This window comes from Quercus suber, unplaced genomic scaffold (assembly GCF_002906115.3).
Source record: "Quercus suber isolate HL8 unplaced genomic scaffold, Cork oak 2.0 scaffold_273, whole genome shotgun sequence".
Classification (NCBI taxonomy): domain Eukaryota; kingdom Viridiplantae; phylum Streptophyta; class Magnoliopsida; order Fagales; family Fagaceae; genus Quercus; species Quercus suber.
The window spans coordinates 510,622-529,866 of NW_027069729.1; the positions used below are offsets into that span (position 1 = coordinate 510,622).

The following is a 19,245-nucleotide window of genomic DNA, read 5'->3' on the forward strand; positions in this document are numbered from 1 at the left end:
AAGCTCTGGCAACCCAGATCGCGTTTCACCCGCTGATCCACGAACCAAGCTCCACGACCCAGATCCTTTCTTCACCGGCCGATCCACGAACCAAGCTCCACAAGCACCGATCTATCTCTCTGTTGGTTTGTCTATGTGGGTTTGTTTGTGTGTGGGTGTGTTTGTGTGGATATGTTTGTGTTTGGGTGTATTTGTGTGCATTTGAGGAAAAGATGATGAGTTTCTGAGGTAGTTGTGCATCGGAGAAGAAAGAGAAAAATTGATGCGAACGGAAATCATTAAAATAATAAATACACGAGCTATAGTACCCATGTATATTTACACGGGTACTGTAGCTCATAGAAATATATACATAATTTTACACATTTTTACACCCACTGATGTGGATGATTTTTTACTCAAAATGTGTAAAATTTGCACTGTAGATCTATTTTAGAAGAGTTTAGCTGATCTGATGTGAATGTTCTAACTCAGGATTAAGACGGGGAATAAAGTCGTATAAAAAAAGAAAAAAAAAAAAAAGAAAAGACGGAGATAGAATAAAGTCATGTCAATCACACTCTTGACAAGTGAGATTCAATGTTCCATAAAAGAACTAAGCACGTAGAGGTAGATTGTCATGCGGTCAGAGATAAGATACAAGACAACATTGACAGGTTGTTCTATACACCAACAGATTCTCAGTTAGCAGATTTTCTTACAAAAGCACTTAGTTCTCAACAACTTTTTTCTCTACTTTCCAAGATGAGCATTGTAAACATTCAGAGTACTAGTTCTCATCTTGAGGGGAGTGTCAAAGTTCTAAAGATCAAAAAGGGAAGAAAAGAAAAGAAGAAGCTGAAGATCAACACAGCAGTTAAACGACAGAAGAGTTAGCTAAATTGCAAGTAGTTTAAGTAGTCTAATTATTCACGTATAAAACACACATGGCTTTATCACGTGTTGTAACTAACTTAGCATATGGTTTGGAAAAAGAGAGGGAAAGTTAGTTTTTCTGTTTTCTTAGTGTATATAACAGAGATGCTTGTATAGATTCATTATTGCAACATACAATAGAAGAAAATTCCCAAAACTCTTTATTTTCTCTATAATTTTCTGTAAGAATTCTTACAAAGGCTAGTAAATTTGTGAAAATAATCAGCTATGGAGAGGTTCTCTTTCTTTAAGGAGGCAAGCTGATATCAAATCTGCATAGTTGGAGCATTTTTTTTTTTCTTTCAAAGAAACATATTGCATTTTACATTCAATTATTATATAGGCGAGATATTTTATAAATAATGTAATGTGTGGCTAGAATTTATTTCTAATGTTCCTTACAAACAATTTATCCTCTATATATCTTAAATGTCCTAAAAAAAAGAAGCATATATAAGTAAATTCACCATTTATCTAAGGAAAAAAAATACAAGACTTTTAATAACATAAGAAAAATGTAATTTTATCAAGAACCTACTAACCTCATTATAAAAATGTGACATAATTGTCAATGAAGCAATTCCTCTTTTTACACAAACCTCTACTCCCAAAGCATCACCAAAGTGAACGAAAATGATCGAAGTGGACTGAAATGAATTAAAGTGGACCGAAATTGGCTAAATGGACCAAAGTGGACTGAAATGTACCAAATTAACTGAAATGGAACGAAACACTACACTGATATGGCTCAATAGGATGCATTAATAATAAATACTACACTTTAGCTTTTAGATATTATATTGAATCACAATAACGTTTTTTGAATGAGATGAGATGAGTGCAATTAGGACGATTTGGTCTTGTAGGTACCGTTTTGTGAAGGTATGATTGAGGATATATGGCATTGGTTTCACTATTTGATTGAATGGTGATAACCTGTTGTGGACTCGGGTTTGAACTATCAACAAATCCATAAAGATGTTGATCCTTTGGTTATGGAACACTAGCGCTTTCCACCAGAGATAATTGTCTCTTGTGAACTAAATAGTTATCAAATGGTGTATGAAGGTGATGGTTGTGAATGAAGTGTTAAGAAGATTTTGTCAGAATCAATCATGTTGACTGAAGTAGATGAGGAGGAGGCCATTTTGGTTGAGACAGATATTTGTCAGTTTGGCTCTGATAGCGTGTAAAGTTTACTACTACTGAATTGAACTTTCCACCTCACTTTAACATGGTGAAGGAATACATCATTGGATTACTTAGAGGCTGTTGATAGGTATGTACAAAACGTGTAAGAATCCAAATTACAATCAACTGCCATCACCTAAGATGAATTTCATCTACTGTAGCTCATCAGAATATATTTTGATGAGATTTATCACTTCCGTCACTTCCTGGTCTATCTTCCAGCTTTATATTGGCATGATTATCGTACAACATACTTGTCAAGGTCATGATGTAACAAAAACTTTTGGAAACACATCATAGGTGTTGGGCATCAGTTTTCCACAAATTCATATTATTATTACATATTGCTATGCTCTTATGAGAGTTTGGAAAATTGTAACTACCGCAAGAAATCCGATATAGATAATCTAAAACACTACAGGGACACAAAAAGGTGGGAAAATGAAATTCAAGACAGTACACTTTGTTAACTATTATATCATTATTTTTTGAGGAAAATAAAGATTCTAAGAGACATTACATTGAAGAATAATAATGATTATCACCATGGTAAGGTGATTTAGTTTCATCATTTCGAGCAATGTCTCTCAAGGAAGGAGAAGTAAATCGATTAAAATCTGGCTGTTTTATCCTCCCCATCCTGAAATTATCTTCTGTAAACTGGTTCTGTTCATGAGGACTCCAATTCAACTATCTTTACAAGAGACTATACTATACCCGCTGACCAAGTGAAACAAATCTACAGGAGTGTGAGTCTGTTGATGATAAGCACATCAGATCGATTCAAAATCGCTGTAAAAGGCTAGTATACAAAACTCTGCATGCTTCCTTCTCATCAGTGCAACTCTAAAATTGCGTTTCTTACAACTAAGAGTGAAGTGCCGAATTTGAGTTCTTCAAATCACAACTAGACCTTTCCATCTGATGAAGGAAGGTTTCTGTTGGCCTTCAAGGCTTTGGAAGATGATTTAGATAGAGAATTGGTGCCTTTGGAGGGAGAGGAGGAAGGGCATGGGAGCTTCTTAGGTAGAAATATTATCAAACGCAATGTGTTATACCATGTTGTGTATGCTAGAGTGAATGCGGAAGAGGAAGCATAGAATAGGTACATCAAGAACACGAGGGTTACGTGGTTCAGCCTTGACGGCCTACATCCACGGAGGAATCCCTTAAGGGCTACATCTTTATTGTGTAGGAGTGTAGTACAATAACCTGTGTTACAATGAACCCTAACATGAGTATATATAGGCGACTAAACCCTAGACTACTAGTACAAGTAGGACTGGGCTTGGGCCTATTACATTGGGCTAATATATGTCTAATATATATCTCTAACAGATGAGCTTTATCACTTCTGTCACTTCCTGGTCTATCTTCCAGCTTTATATTGGCATGATTATCCTACAACATACTTGTCAAGGTCATGATGTAACAAAAAATTTTGGAAACACATCATAGGTGTTGGGCATCAGTTTTCCACAAATTCATATTATTATTACATATTGCTATGCTCTTATGAGAGTTTGGAAAATCGTAACTACCGCTAGAAATCCGATATAGATCATCTAAAACATTACAGGGACACAAAAAGGTGGGAAAATGAAAATCAAGACAGTACACTTTTGTTAACTATTATATCATTATTTTTTGAGGAAAATACAGATTCTAAGAGACATTACATTGAAGAATAATAATGATTATCACCATGGTAAGGTGATTTAGTTTCATCATTTCGAGCAATGTCTCTCAAGGAAGGAGAAGTAAATCGATTAAAATCTGGCTGTTTTATCCTCCCCATCCTGAAATTATCTTCTGTAAACTGGTTCTGTTCATGAGGACTCCAATTCAACTATCTTTACAAGAGACTATACTATACCCGCTGACCAAGTGAAACAAATCTACAGGAGTGTGAGTCTGTTGATGATAAGCACATCAGATCGATTCAAAATCGCTGTAAAAGGCTAGTATACAAAACTCTGCATGCTTCCTTCTCATCAGTGCAACTCTAAAATTGCGTTTCTTACAACTAAGAGTGAAGTGCCGAATTTGAGTTCTTCAAATCACAACTAGACCTTTCCATCTGATGAAGGAAGGTTTCTGTTGGCCTTCAAGGCTTTGGAAGATGATTTAGATAGAGAATTGGTGCCTTTGGAGGGAGAGGAGGAAGGGCATGGGAGCTTCTTAGGTAGCATCTGTTCCCAGTATTCCTTAGGCAATCTTGATGCTTCTGAAAGAACAATGAAAGCAAGAAGAGTAAAGAGCAAGCACTTGTGCCTCCAAGAACCTAACATGTTGAATACTCAGGAAATGAACAGAGCTCTGCTTTAACTTTCAAAGCTTGCAGCTTTAGATAGACTGTTGCAGCAGACATGTTGAGTAATGTATGGAGACTGCCAACTTGTGTGTTTGAGAAAAGATGACTTAATGGCAGACAATGGGGTATTTGATAATGCTAATCTTTTGAGCAGCTCATGTTGTTGCTCTCATTGTCTAATATAGAAATAGGATCTGTGTGTGTGAGATTGAGGAATTTGAGGGAGTTTAATATTTCGTACCCCAAATTGGTTGAGTACTACTACAATTGTTTAATCTTCTGTCTGGTAAGAAATCTTTGCTGTCAGACTTATTCAAGCAATATAATTAGTAATGCCACTTAGACAATATGTGACATTAATGAAACAGTATTTTACCATTTTGGTTTGCACTTTTTTGTAAGCATACATATTCCCTATATATAATGCATGCCATGAGATCGATTTCATGTCGCGCATGAAAATACAAAGCATTGGTTAGCATGCTCATAATATGTTTAGTATCAGAGTTTTTAAAACTCAATCAAAATCGCCTTGAAGCTATGTCTGAGTCTCGAAATATACAAGGTTAATCATTTCAATACATTGCAAATGCATCCTCTTTGGTTTTACATGACTGCATTGAATCCTGCATTGGTAAATATCCACTTCTACGCTAGAATTGATGAAGCATGTGTCAATAATAAAAAATGTTCCCTAAAGCCCTATAAGCCTTCAGTTTAGAAAATAGAAACCCCACCTAACTCTGGTATTATTATTATCTCTCAATCATGCAAACATGAGGAGAGTACCTTTTTCACTAATTTTAGATAGTTCAAAAGCCAAGCAAGCCTCAGTAAGAAAAGGTTTAAAGGAGTCGAAAGAAGCATCTAGGCACTTTTGTATGCTATTTTGCGAACAAAGAAATGCTTTTACCTCAAAAGAATAATGGTCATCACTTACCAGCATTGTCACTGGGAAATCAATTAATACTTTGTGTAAAGACCATTGATCGGGGCACCCCAAAGCTAAGTAGAGTCAGTGAAGCAACAAAATTTAATTAAGATACAAGGTATATGGTCCTTTTCTCTTCTTCAGGAAAAACATAGGTCAGTTATAATAGACAAAATCAAAACCCCCGCTCTCTTACAACATATTAAAAAAAAAAAAATTACTTCTGAATTTATTCATGAAGGACTTATAGTTCAATTGACATATTTTCCTTTTGTTTGTTTCCAACAAAGATATCCAAGGATCAAATCTCCCTCCCAACTTAAGATGTAAGAAATAATAATTAAATCAATCCTTGAGAATATTTATTCTACCCCTGAAGAAGATCAAACCAGAATTTAGCCATTGAAAATGATATAACATTACCATGCTGTCAAAAGGGGCTATTTGAGCTTTTTCAATATATTAAAGAAGAAGCCTGCTGCACCAAACTTTGAAGTGCTCGTGAGCTCACAATTTTTAATTGCAGTAAGCTGAAGGAATGTCGGATGAAAGACTATATTTAACATTTGTGCGGGCTAATCTGGGACAAAAGGAGTTGGAATGTGTACAATGCACTTCTTTCTTAAAGTGGTAGGGTCCATTCTTGCTCAAAGTGCTCCATGTCTTACTAACTACTAATTCAGTAATCAAAATGCTTTAATGTCCATATAAAATATTTAATCTTAAACTGAAAAATGTAGAGTTAATTTGTCATCTGCCCCTAGTTTGAATTCTCAGTTATGCATTGCTGTTCTAGAACTCGACCACACAAAAAACTAATTTTTATCTTTTTTTCAAGTGGATCTATGAGAAAGCTCCCATTAAAGTCTTCAATTATATTAGAATGTTTGAGAAACAACATTTTCACCTTTTAAAAACATCTTACGCTTATTGTGATGTAGAATCTGTTATGCCTCAACTTGTACTCTTATGTCCTTGCATCAGAGCTAGTGATCATCATTAACTAGAACAATTCTTGTACTATTTATCTCAATGCACATGCTCTTGTGATTTCAATATTCATGGAATCTTGTGCAAGCCACACAAGTGTTGAAATAACAAGAACAGATGCATGCATACAACCCAACTATCCTAGAATTTGTAACACTAAAGGAACCTGCAGTAAGACTTTGCTCTGTAAATTTTCTTGCACAGGAAAAAACTGTGCTGTTCTAGGTTAAAGAACTGAATGTCTAAGCAGTTTACTTCTTCCCAAAAAATTATAGAATCCTCTCAATTCATTTGAAATAGGAATAACCTATTTTACAGTTAAGATTTTATTTCTTAAATCTAACATTTTATTAATTACCACTTTTTAATGAAGTAGTGCTAGGTAAATATTTATATTTGTAACATTTAATTTAAACCAAGAAAAAATCCATTTCAAATGGAAATATTTACTTTCCACCAAAAGTCACTACTGTCTCCATCAACAAGTCCCTTGGTCCACCTAGGATCTTCCAAAATCAAGGACTCAAAATGAACAAGTACAATTATTCCAACATTCCAAGTAACAGAGACAAGGTAAAGGATGAGAATGATGGGGAAGTTGTGAATGAAGTAATTTAAGATTATTTTGTCAGCCTGGGTATGGGAATGCTCACTTAATAAAAATATAAGATATGCTCATATCTTCCTTGAAAGTCTTGCTGTCGGAAAATTTTACACGGGCTCATACACCATAATTATGTGCACAACTGCTACATTATCAAAGGTGGGATTGTTCTGCTAAGAAATTGACATTGGCTACATTCGTAGTATATATTAAAATAAAGTTAGATAGGCCTGCACAGTACACGTATGACTATGCTTATGCTGCAAGACCTTATAAAAATAAAATTATATTAAAAAAATCGATAGTGTCAACAATGGGTAAGAGAGACTAGAATCCTTGTTCTTCTCATAAAGAAAAGCAAGAAATCCTACTAAGCTGCGAGACTTTGGGTGTCCTTAATACACATTTAAGAAAATTGAAAAACAACTTCAAGTTAAAGCTGTAATTCCAAGTTTCAACATTAAAGCTCTTCGATGTACTATTCTAGGTTTTTGAAAGAAAATGTCAGAGAGTCCAAACGCTATATAATTATTTTGTAACGTGATGTATATTTAAATTTATTCACAAACTTTTATTGAAGAAAATATATTATGATTAACTTGTTTATATATGTATATATTATGATTAACTGTTTTTGAAAGAAATATACTGGATTGAAATCATGTGCAATATCTAAGGTATTGCATCTAATGCAATTCTTATTAATGGTTGAAATTGATTGTTGCAAAAAGTAATTTTTAATCTTAAAAAGTTAAGTAAAAAGTAAAAAGTTTTTTTTTTTTTACTAGAATCCTTGTTCTTCTCATAAAGAAAAGCAAGAAATCCTACTAAGCTGCGAGACTTTGGGTGTCCTTAATACACATTTAAGAAAATTGAAAAACAACTTCAAGTTAAAGCTGTAATTCCAAGTTTCAACATTAAAGCTCTTCGATGTACTATTCTAGGTTTTTGAAAGAAAATGACAGAGTCCAAACGCTATATAATTATTTTGTAACGTGATGTATATTAAAACTTATTCACAAACTTTTATTGAAGAAAATATATTATGATTAACTTTTTTTATATATGTATATATTATGATTAACTGTTTTTGAAAGAAATATACTAGATTGAAATCACGTGCAATATCTAGGGTATTGCACCTAATGCAATTTCTATTAATGGTTGAAATTGATTGTTGCAAAAAGCAATTTTTAATCTCAACCATTGATTAAAAAATTTAAGTAAAAAGTAAAAAGTTTTTTTTTTTTTTTGAGAGATGGTAGGGTGAATTGCACCCGGTGCAATACCGGATCTTAATCCAAATATACTCACTTAGCAAATAGATATTTTAATAATTAACAATTTTCAATTCCTATTAATGGTTGAAATTGATTGTTGCAAAAAGTAATTTTCAATCTCAACCATTGATTAAAAAAGTTAAGAAAAAAAAAGTAAAAATTAAAAAAGTAAAAAGTAAAAAGTAAAAAAAAAAAAAATTTGTGAGAGACGGTAGGGTGAATTGCACCCAGTGCAATACCCTAAGTATTTTAATAATTAACAATTTTCGATTATTTAAAAGCCATAAGGAGGAGAAATTATATAGTCTTCTGGTAGACCACGCCACTTGTCTACCATTCCACTAAAAGACTTCCACTTGTTTAAAATTGCTGAGTCAGTAATCAGTTTCCTCCATAAAGAGACACAGTAGCAAAAATCTAAAACACATATTATAGATAGTATAGATAATGATTTGACACGAGAAATGCTACCTCTATAACCTTTTGTGGAAGGTTGTGGACCTAGCATTTCTCTTTGAAATAAATATTAATTCTTTTTATTTTTTTAATTTGACACTCAATGCCCACCTACTTTTAGAGGGATGGAGAGTTAATAATAATAATAACAAAATGAATCTTAGCATTTTTTATTAAAGTATGAAAATACAAAACATTTTTATTAAGTCATCTCTTGTCATTTCTCACATTTAAAAACTTCTTATCTATATTCCTCAACCCAAAAACAAAAACAAAAAAACAAAACAAAACAAAACAAAACAAAACTTTTTTTTTTTTTTTTTTTTTTCATAAACAAAAACTTCTTATCTATATGGTAACCAATAACCAAATTATAGGGATAACAATTTTAAAACACTTTATCACTGTAATTTGCCAAACATAATAAATACTAACTTCGCCTTTGGCATTATTATAGAAAGTAAAGTTTTAAAGCTTCGGCTATAACGATAGAGTTTTAGAAATTGAGCTTTTGGGATATAAAGCTTTAATGGAAAAGCTCTTTAGGGTTTTGAGTGTTTGGCAAAGTATGGTGAATAAGTGGATGATTGGTTAGGGTATTTGCAGTCCTTGAGGAGAAGTTTGTAACGGTAAAATGAGGGAGTGTCTTTCTTTCTCTCTCTCTCTCTTGAAATAAAATTAAATAATTTTTATTGTATATGTCAGCTTTAAAAAAAATATATATATATATATATATATCAAACATACAATTATGTTTTTTCACATTTTAAACTATGTTATTTGCAATATGATACCAAACACATTTTTTGCATTATGAATACTTTAAACACATTTTTACAATACTTTTTAAAGAACAAAGTTTAGTTACAAAATTGGTTGTAGCCTTAGGCTACAAACTCACTTAATAAAATAAATATTACTGCATATTTTGAAAATCTAACCGTTGAATTACATGTGTCAATCGGATATCATTTACTATATAATTTATAATCTTATATTTTATGCATAATTTTCAATTACAAAAACTTGCAATTTAAAATTTTATTGATGACATAGCTATTAATCTTCAATTTTCTTGAAATTTTGCAAGCATGGAGGATATAAGAAGAAGATGCAATCCAATGGTGGATTTGTCAAAATTCACCTCCAATAAAGAGATATTGAGTTAGTTGTAATCTAAAGCTACAATCGATTTTTTAGCTAAACTTTGTCCCTTTTTAAATCATAATTTTCAGATTATTTTGAACAACGACGCTTGAAATCTACTACTAAACAGGCCCTAATACTTTTAAGTTGTAGAGTTATAAAATATGAATAATGAGTTGTATAATTTTTCCCCACCCTCCTAAAAACTCCAAATTTAAGCTTTAGCCTTCAAGTTGTTTTCAGCTTAAAGGACACCACCCACCCTCCTAAAGCAATTTTTTAGTGGCTTTCTACACATTGCAATTTATTTTCGGCTACTTTTCGGTACAAAAAGCACTGTATGGCTCTGCAACGGAGTGAACGGACCCCTAAGCTTGGCCTTAAAAGTCGTTTTCAGCTTTAAGAATCCCCTTAAAATTTAACCCCCACCCCTCTCCCCATAAAGCACTTTTCAATCACTCCAAAGAAAAACTAGTAGAATCCCCTAAATCTCTTGCACTTAAAAAACTCTTTATCACAAAAACTCTACTTAGATCTACTTTCTATTATTTTGAAAATTTCAGAAAAGAGAGCTTTAACCCCCCCTTAAAGCATTTTTAGACCATTAAAAACCCTAAATCCCTTTCAATTAAAGTTCTTTATCGCAAAAACTCAACAACTAAAATTCTACTTTGCTCTACTTTAATACCAAACAAACCCATGAGTATATTGAAGTGGACCCCGACCTACACAAATGAGAAGGCTCTATGTTCAAGAACTGAAGGGATCTAAGCTGCAGAGTCCAAACAACGCTAAATTTTCTTGTATAACATTAAATTTGATTCTCATCAAAAGAAAATTCAGCCGATTTGGTTTTGGCACCCACATTTAGCTTCAACACATGATAGTTATCAAATTCTGGCACACCTATTTTGCCAATGAAAAAAGCAACTAAAATAGAGAATAGGTTGATTTCAGATGCCACAGCAATCTTAGGACAAGACGAAGATGCAAAGTCTTTGGGGATATATAATCCACAAAATGGTATTTAAGAACCCAGAAAATTTTTAACAAGGAACATTATGAAATTTTTCTTACTTTTTACTTTTATGACATAAAACCAAACCTCACCAAAGCTCCCCTTTGGACCCATCCTTGGGGATTAAATCCAGGATACATGACCTCAGATGCCAAACCATGTATCAAGTAATCTAAGAAAATTCCTAGCGAGGATTCAAAACCAAGATGTTTGGGTCAACAGCTCATCTCAAGCCTCCCAACACAATGCTGCACCCTGACGAGTGCAGATTTTGTATTAATACCAATCTATTGAATGCAAATCATCTATACCATTTTTTATATCCCATTCTATATTCTACTAATCACTACTTACCATGTATATGATTACTTTTCATTTTAAACTTTAGTTATTCTATACGAAAGTAAAATAAAAACATAGCAAGTAGTGATCAGTTTCTAAAACACGTGCCTCATAACCATTAAAAAGTATTAAATTTTCATTTATATCAAAGATAATATGCAGATATCAAAAATTAAGGTCCGATCTTGTCTATAATTGACGAAGGAATAAATAGAGTAAATATAGTAAAGTACATTACTGGGACTAAAAGAATAATCAACCGTATATATATAATTTACATCTAAATATAGAACTGCAGGTATGGCCTCATTGACTTAAAAAGCTTGAGGACGAATAATAATACCTAAATGGGCTAGAGTGCTAGTAGTATCAGCACCACAGCAGCCTTGGACAGACTAAACTTAAGTATCATGCTTAAGAAATAGCTGACTTAATTGTTTCGACCTCCGCGGGACGCCACATTGTCTTCCGGGCACAGAGCAATCCCTCCTTGTCATTTGAATAAATTAATCTTATTTCCCACTGTAAAGATTTGGCCATGTTCTCAACTTCACGTATGGTTTCAACACTGTCCCGTACGATCAGCTTTCCTTCTGGCCTGAGGATCCTATCAACTTCTGCAACCACTGCCTTTAAGTTGCACCTGTGACCAGATAATTATAAACACATTGAGTGCGTTTGGACTCAGCGTTTTGCTGAGTCCACGTTTCACGTTTTGCAATTTTTCTTTTTTTTTTTCTTTTTTCCCGGAAAGTGAACAGTAAAATCACATGATTTTACTGTTCATGAGACAAAAAACACTGTTCATGTACTGTTTGACACTGTTCACGCACTAAAAAATATTAAAAATAAGTCCCACGGTATTATTTACACATTTAAAAATTATTTTACTACAGTATTTTCAGTTTTCAGTTTTCAGTTTCAGCAACAATAAGTTCAATCCAAACTCACCCATTAAGTCAAACTAATCATTGGAGGTTAGTGCTGAGGACTAAAACAGCAAGAAATGTAACATATAAGATAACAAACCTCTTTTTGAGACCGGAGAAGAGATGATCTGCATGGAGAAGATCATAGGATCTGGGGTAGGTATTAAATGATTCGCACCAGTCGTGATATATTCCAAATAAACCACGCTCATATATTATTGGGAGTGTGTCTGGAGAGTCAATTGGGACTACATTCATTACCCACACTTTCAAGTTTTTTAGTGCCGCAGCAAACCTAAAAGAAGCATCCATTATATAAATTATAAAGAACTAATCAAAAAGATACAGAAAACAAAAGGAAAATGAGCCTCGCTTAGCTCCTTACGACATAAGAAAAAGGGAATGTTAAGGCAGTGCCAGGAAATTTTCTCAAGGGGGTGAAAACATTTTTGTGTCATTTTTAGATTTATTACCAAATGTAAAAGAAGATTAATGGAAAATTTCAAAAGCTAGTGGGGGCCATGGCCCCACTTGACCCCCCCTAGCTCCGCCTACTTATCATTAACCCAACAATAATCACATTTTGCTCAAATTAATGAGAGATGATCAGATATTTAGTACCAAAAGGATATCTACCCATTTTCAAGGGCCTGCCAAGGTTTTTTTTTTTTTTTTTTTTTTTTAAAGTTAAATATGCAACAGAGAATATGCTATTTTTTTTTTTTTTTTTTTTTTAATTGATAAGTTAAATATGCAACAGAGAGTAGGCTTCAAACGGAATAGAATGACAAAAAATACATGTGTCACACCTAACTACTTTGTTGAGGATCCATAACTGACCCCAAAATTTTGAAACCAATGCTTGGTTGTTTTTGTATAAATTAAACATGCACCAAGTAGTTAGAATGCGGAAGAAGAATATATGTGACCCCAATAAATCTGTTGAGATACAACCCCATAGTTTGGGGATTAAGGCTTTGTTGTTGTTACACATGCCCCCCAATGGGTTTTGAATTTGTGACCTTACCCTCCACTATTCTTATAGGAGAAAAAGTGTCATTTGAGCTAGAGCTCATTAGCACCAACCATGGAAAGAAAGTATTCAAAAGCCAATGCGCTCTAACTCAACTATGTGAATGTGGTGCTAGGTTTAGGATGAGTTCATGGGAATAAGACCTACTATATTTGTGTGTAACTTACCAATCAGGGAAAAAAAAAGTACTAAAAAATGTAGGATTTCTTACCCTCCATATACAGCTCTCATGTCCATAACATTCCTCACGGAAGACCAGTCGATTCCCATCCCATTCAAATATGAGTGGGAGACAACATTTTTCCAGTGCTGGTAGTCAGCAGTGAAATCCTCCACAGCACCTTTGCCATAGACTCCAACTTGAGAATTAAGCCAATAAGGTGGCTTCTCCAACCTTTGTGGCCATTGCTCAGGCCACTGAGACCCTCGCTCTGATTTTTCAACTGGTACTTTGTGCATGCATGCTTGCAGTGGTACATTCCTGAACAAAAACACTCACAGAAACACTTAATGAAAATTTTCACTAATATCTGATCATAGTGAAGTCAAGAAATTCTGAAGCAGGTGAACTTGCTTAGAAGAAGATAAGTTATAAATAAAGATATTCATTTTTGAAGATAAAATTACACCCATGCTTCAGCTATTTCCTATTGTCATTTTTCTGTTTTTCCCATTACCAATACAAAGAAAATGCATATTTGTCGCACAATATGATGGACGCTTAATTCGAAAATCTGCAACTTCCAAAACTCCAGAACAGATGCAGAGAGTAAAGAATTCGAGGAAAAAAAAGAATTAAATCCAAAGATAGTTTTAATGAAGCATCTTCTTGGCACCTTTCATAAGCTACTTTGATTATTACAGAGTCTAGTATTAAGTTTCTTTAGGATAGAAAGTTGCTGGTTCATTTTTAATTGAGTTAATTTAGATTAAGTGCAATTTGGTAAATTCCAAATGTTCTAAAGTGGTCTGTCCTTGGCCGTACCAAAGGCCCATGAGTCTTATTTTGTCTTTTGAATCCTTTTCCTATGTGGTTTCGAAGTTCGTAAAACACTTTTGCTTTGCTATTAGTAATTAGTTTGAGTCTTTGTCTCTTCTTGGTAAAACTTTAGCAATATCCTAGATAAAGGCTTTATTGTAATAAATAAAATTGATAGTGATAATTTTAATAGAATTCCAACCACTTATTTAAGCTTTGAGAGTGTGATTGCCATCTCTTACCTGTGTGATTGTTTAGGAAAAGCTATTTTTTTTATTACTTGTTCTATAGCTTCTATCCACTGTTTTAACATCAAGCATATTCAAGATTCCATCCATCCATTCATTACCTAAACCCTCAAACATCAATTACTTATTCAAGAATCCTTCAAGATCTCATGAAGAAATAAAATTTAGTGGTAAATTCCTAAATAATTTTTATCAGAGCCCATTCAAGCTTTTGTCCTGCGTCACTATATTATCTCCATGTAAAGCTAATGAAAGAATATTAGTTTCCCTAAGAAACTGAAGGTTACTTCAAGGAAATAGAAACTCTCTTCTAAGGTGCACCATGATCTTATTTTACCTCACATAGGAAATTCAAGACTTCTTTAATTTGCATGCGTTAATACTTCTAAGACTAAAGCAGAAAATGATAGTCAGTAAAGCATCTCATATTTTGTGAACTCCTTGAGACAATGGCCTTTGAGCCAAATGGGGCTTCTACCCCCCTGAAGTATGGGGTGTCAGGTGAATAGGGTGGTTCAAATCCCATAGGGTATGTGAGTATGTACGTGAGTATTACCTAGTGAAAAGATAATTAAAACTGCTTTATAACAGTAACAAATGTCTTTAATCCCACTAAATGTGACAGATCTATCCTATATGGCTATCTATTAATGAACTTGTCAATTGGATTTGTGCACAGTAAACCTTACATTTTATAGCCCAATATTCAGTTAAGTGGCTATTTTAACTCATAACAGCCAATATTTGTACCAGACACCACTGATACCATCATTAAACCACTATATTAAACCATGGAGAAAGTAGAAAATACCAGGCTGCATTTGGGTCATCAGATTCTTTGCAGAGGGGAGGCTCATTTTTTGGTCTTTTGTCATAGCACTCATTGGAAGTTGGTTTCCTGTATATTGCTGCACCCACTTCATTCAATTTGTCCTTTTTAATCACCACCAGATCCCAGCACATTGACTTTGTTAGCTCAGACATTGCTGCCATCAATTACAACAAAAAGAAAAATGGAAGGGCATCTAAAAGTCAACTTCAAGTCCATTTTTTTTTAGAGGAAGCTAAATGAAAACAGTTCTACCTTTCCAAATGCCAGAATCTTCTGGATTCTTTCGATAAACCGGAGTGGCAGACCAGACAAAATAACCTCCAGGTCGCAAGACACGATTTAGCTCCAAGAGAAGTTTACCACCTGCAATGTACCTCAAATTTTATCTCTAACAAAAATTAACTGGGGGAAGTAGGAGGAGAGGAGGGATTGTGGAGAGGGGTAGAAGAGGATGTAAACATTACCTTCAACATGCCAAGGGACCCTACAGCGTGCACAGTGGACAACATCAAATACAGCCCCAGGGAAGGGAAGTCTTTTGGTGCCCATAACTGATGATATGGCTGGGATTCCTCGTTCAAGTGCAAATTGTACTTGAGCTTCATGCTCATCCTTGGGAGCAAATGACATTGCAAGAACATCTCTATCAAAAAGAAAACCTCCAAAGCTAGCCACTCCACACCCAACATCCAATAATACACGACTTCTTTTTCCCCATGCAATATCAGGAAGAGTCTGCATTGTCCATAGAAATATAATGAATTATACTTGTCAGAGAAGGAATAGAATCCCACAAGCAGATCATCCTTGCAAATCAGAATGCCAAACTAAAAATAATAATAAAAATATAGGAAAACTAAAGATAAGTAGATTGTGTTTGGAAAATTTTCTGGATAACAGAAGTATGATCATGTCAACATTATATAAAATTGGTGAAATGTGAATAAAGAACAGGACATGACATGACATGAATAGGGAAAATGAGGTTGATGATAAGCAAAAGTAGCAAGAACAGAAAATCAAGAGAAGAGACCAGCGCATTTGACAAATTCAACAGAAGCTTTGTTCGGTTAACAAAAATGGAAAATTCAAAATTAAGACAATCCTGGTAAGTTCAGAAGAGGACACAGAAGAACCTTCCAGCTTGTTCATCAAGAAATCAAGTAAATTTATGAGTCTTTTCACCAATCACAAAAGGAAAGGGGAAAAACTAATAATAACTACAGGAATATTCATTCTCCTTTTATTCATTCTGCTGTGATTCATTTACAGTCAAAAGCAGATCTGTACTTCCTGCAGTAGACCAGTGTATGCATAGAAATAAGAATTGCCCCAGTGAGCACTCACCACTCAGGTGCAGTGTAGAATAAAAGACATAGTTCCAGTTCATGTTTAATCCAGTCCTGAGCTTAGAGAACTGAACTAGTTTAAAATCAGCGAAAAACACGAAATCTTTTCACATGAAATGCAAATATAAATAGACAAAGGAAGGAGCATTTGGATATGTTGAAATGAGATACAAAAGTAGCTCATTCACAGTATATTAAAATGCTTTCTACTTCCCTGAACCTAATATTGTTGGTGCACCTATATAAGTACTAATATGAAATCAGAATAAACAAATCTGCTTTATTCACAGGATGGACAGAGTGGAACATATAAGTGACAAGGGCTCACTTTTTGAACAAAATCAATGTAATGAAGAGCGCCCTTCACGAACTGAGTTCCACCTCCAGGAAAAGTGAGGTATTCACCAGTAACTTTAACCCAATTTTGGTGCCCCTTAATCTCTGCAAGCTTGGTGTGGGGAACGTTATAATACCATATCTGCATAACACACCAGAAAAACAATATTCAACACCAAGTAAACTTTAAATAGTTTTTCATTGATCAACTAGATATTGGGTATACCTTTTCCCTGCTTTTAGGCCACTGAATTGGGATTTTATATCCTTTAGGTAGAGGAACAAGACAAGTGGGAGCTTCATCCGGACAGTGCCTCTCTCGATGCTCATAGTGGCCTGTACTTGGAAGCTTTCTAATTGCTTTCAAATTGTCGAGGCAAGGTATGTAGTCTGGCCCAGCAGTGACATTACAGACTTTCCAGCTATAGCCACTTTGGTCCTTAGTTATTGAAGCTAGTTGTGATTCCTTCTCATTCTGTGACTCTGTTGCTTGGGTTGAAAATGCCCCATTTTGAGTAGTAGCTTCATTCAATAGTTCTGACTGGGCACCAGCAGGGAAGATCTCAGGCTGATCAACTTTCTTCTCCTCAGTCAGATTACTTTCCTCTGTTTCCAATTTTTTCTCACCCTCAACCAACTCTGATTTATTATCATCAAATTCTGTCTGCTTAGCATCCATCACTTCACCAGCTCCTCCGTCTATTTCCCCATCTCCAGTTTTTCCCTCCCCATCATTTTCAACCTGTCTCTTAGGCTCCTCTTCAGACTCAGACTTATCATCAGAGTTCACCTTCACCCCTTCTTCCTGATTTTCCTCAGCTCTATTCCCAGACTCCCTCTCAACTATGTTTTGCTCATTCCCAGTGTTCCCATCTTCATTAGTTGAATCCTCCAGCAAATCATCTGAACTGCCCTTGAAATTCCTAGAACCATTTTCAGGTACCATTTGTTTCACCTCATTTCCAGTGTCCTCGGTAGCCAAGTCTGGATTTTGATCCGGAACAATGGATGACATTAAAGTCCAAATCGCAACTAAACAAAATGCAACAAACACCACTATAGATATAGTCGAACAGTAACTTGAAGACTTCCTCCCATCAATTCGGGAGTACTTTGCCTGAGCCATGTTTTCTAGGTGTAGACTTCCTTATGATATAGACCTGGAAGGGGCAATAACAAAATAAATAAATAAATAAGCAAACCCACAAAACAAACCTCCTGAAATTCAATTTCAACTTAGCTCTTTAATTGTTTCAAAATCCCCCCCCCCCCCAAAAAAAAAAAAAGAAACCGAAGCTCAACATAATTCTGATGGTTAGATCCAAGTACGCAGAACAACCAGTCTTACCAAAAAGACCAAGAATTTTTTTATCATAAATTTCAAGAATCCATCCAAATGTGAATCAATATAAGTTGTGTAAATACTATTTTTTTTTTTAAATGCTGAAACCTCATAGTGGAAAAGAAAACCACAGATTTGGTTCAAGATGGTAATATGCTAATGGATAAACAACTTCCATAGTATGACTAGTGAGATTCAAAACATAAATTGAAACAGTAAGAGGGAAGACTCCAAAGCAAAAATGCTCACAACTTTAACAAAAGAGAGCAATACCCATCAACGCAAGAATCAATCTTTCATAAAAATAAAATATAAAAAGACCAAACTTTTACCACCCAAGATCAGTACTTCAGAGCAAGCAAACAAAATCAGAAGCACAAAACATAAAGAAAAAGTTAAACCCAGAAAAGATCTCAAACACTATACTACTACAACACTCCAAATAGTTCAAGAAATATATGAAGCAAAATCAAAACAGAAATATAGTAGAGTAGGATTTGAAGTGTACCCTTTTTCCCTGAGAGTGATCTGAGTGAAGAAAAAATAAATTTAAGGATGTTGGGTCATTTTTATTGATCTATTTTATAGTAGAGAGTAGAGAGAGAGTTGGGTGCTTTGGCACTGAGAGAGTTATGAGAGCTTTCGTTTATCTTTGTCTTTAATTATTATTTTATTCCTTTTTTTGGAGTAAGATTTGCAAGAGTCAAAAAAGGAAACAGAAACAGTGTTGAAATATCATCAAGATGATATTATTATTATTGGTATTAGTAAAATAGTTATTTTATTATTGTGAGATCTGGTTTTTTTTTTTTTTTTTTTTTGAGAAACTGTGAGATCTGGTAGGCATGGGATATATGATGGGTCTTACTGTTAGCTTAGCTGGAAAAAGGGGATGAATTTAAGAGAGCATGAAGCAGCAAATCCGACAAAAAGCTAAAGCTGAAAAAACCTTTTTTCTTTCTTTTTTTTTTTTCTTTTTTTGCTTGGAGATTGAACTTCGAGCAACAGGT

At 34.2% G+C, this 19,245-nt stretch overlaps 1 protein-coding gene across 1 annotated transcript; it reads right to left on the reverse strand.

Moving 5' to 3' along the window:
• Nucleotides 1–11,348: 11,348 nt before the first annotated feature.
• LOC112030808 (probable methyltransferase PMT25) lies at nucleotides 11,349–19,002 on the reverse strand. The gene is made up of 9 exons (XM_065781629.1): nucleotides 18,744–19,002; nucleotides 17,120–18,053; nucleotides 16,886–17,035; nucleotides 15,673–15,943; nucleotides 15,461–15,571; nucleotides 15,188–15,362; nucleotides 13,361–13,630; nucleotides 12,217–12,411; nucleotides 11,349–11,830 (listed from the first exon to the last, which is right to left on the reverse strand). The coding sequence occupies exons 2-9, from the start codon at nucleotides 18,017–18,019 to the stop codon at nucleotides 11,602–11,604; spliced, it is 2,301 nt and encodes a 766-aa protein (XP_065637701.1). The 5' UTR covers nucleotides 18,020–18,053; nucleotides 18,744–19,002; the 3' UTR covers nucleotides 11,349–11,601.
• Between the last annotated feature and the right edge of the window lie 243 nt (nucleotides 19,003–19,245).

Bases quoted from the DNA above. Each gene is read 5' to 3' on its own strand.
- LOC112030808 (XM_065781629.1), bottom strand. From the start codon at position 18,019: ATGGCTCAGGCAAAGTACTCCCGAATTGATGGGAGGAAGTCTTCAAGT. The intron at 15,944-16,885 runs GTGAGCCCTTGT...TGGACAATGCAG, and splicing joins ACATTGATTTTGTTCAAAAA to ACTCTTCCTGATATTGCATG. The intron at 12,412-13,360 runs GTAAGAAATCCT...TGCTTCTTTTAG, and splicing joins ATGAGAGCTGTATATGGAGG to GTTTGCTGCGGCACTAAAAA.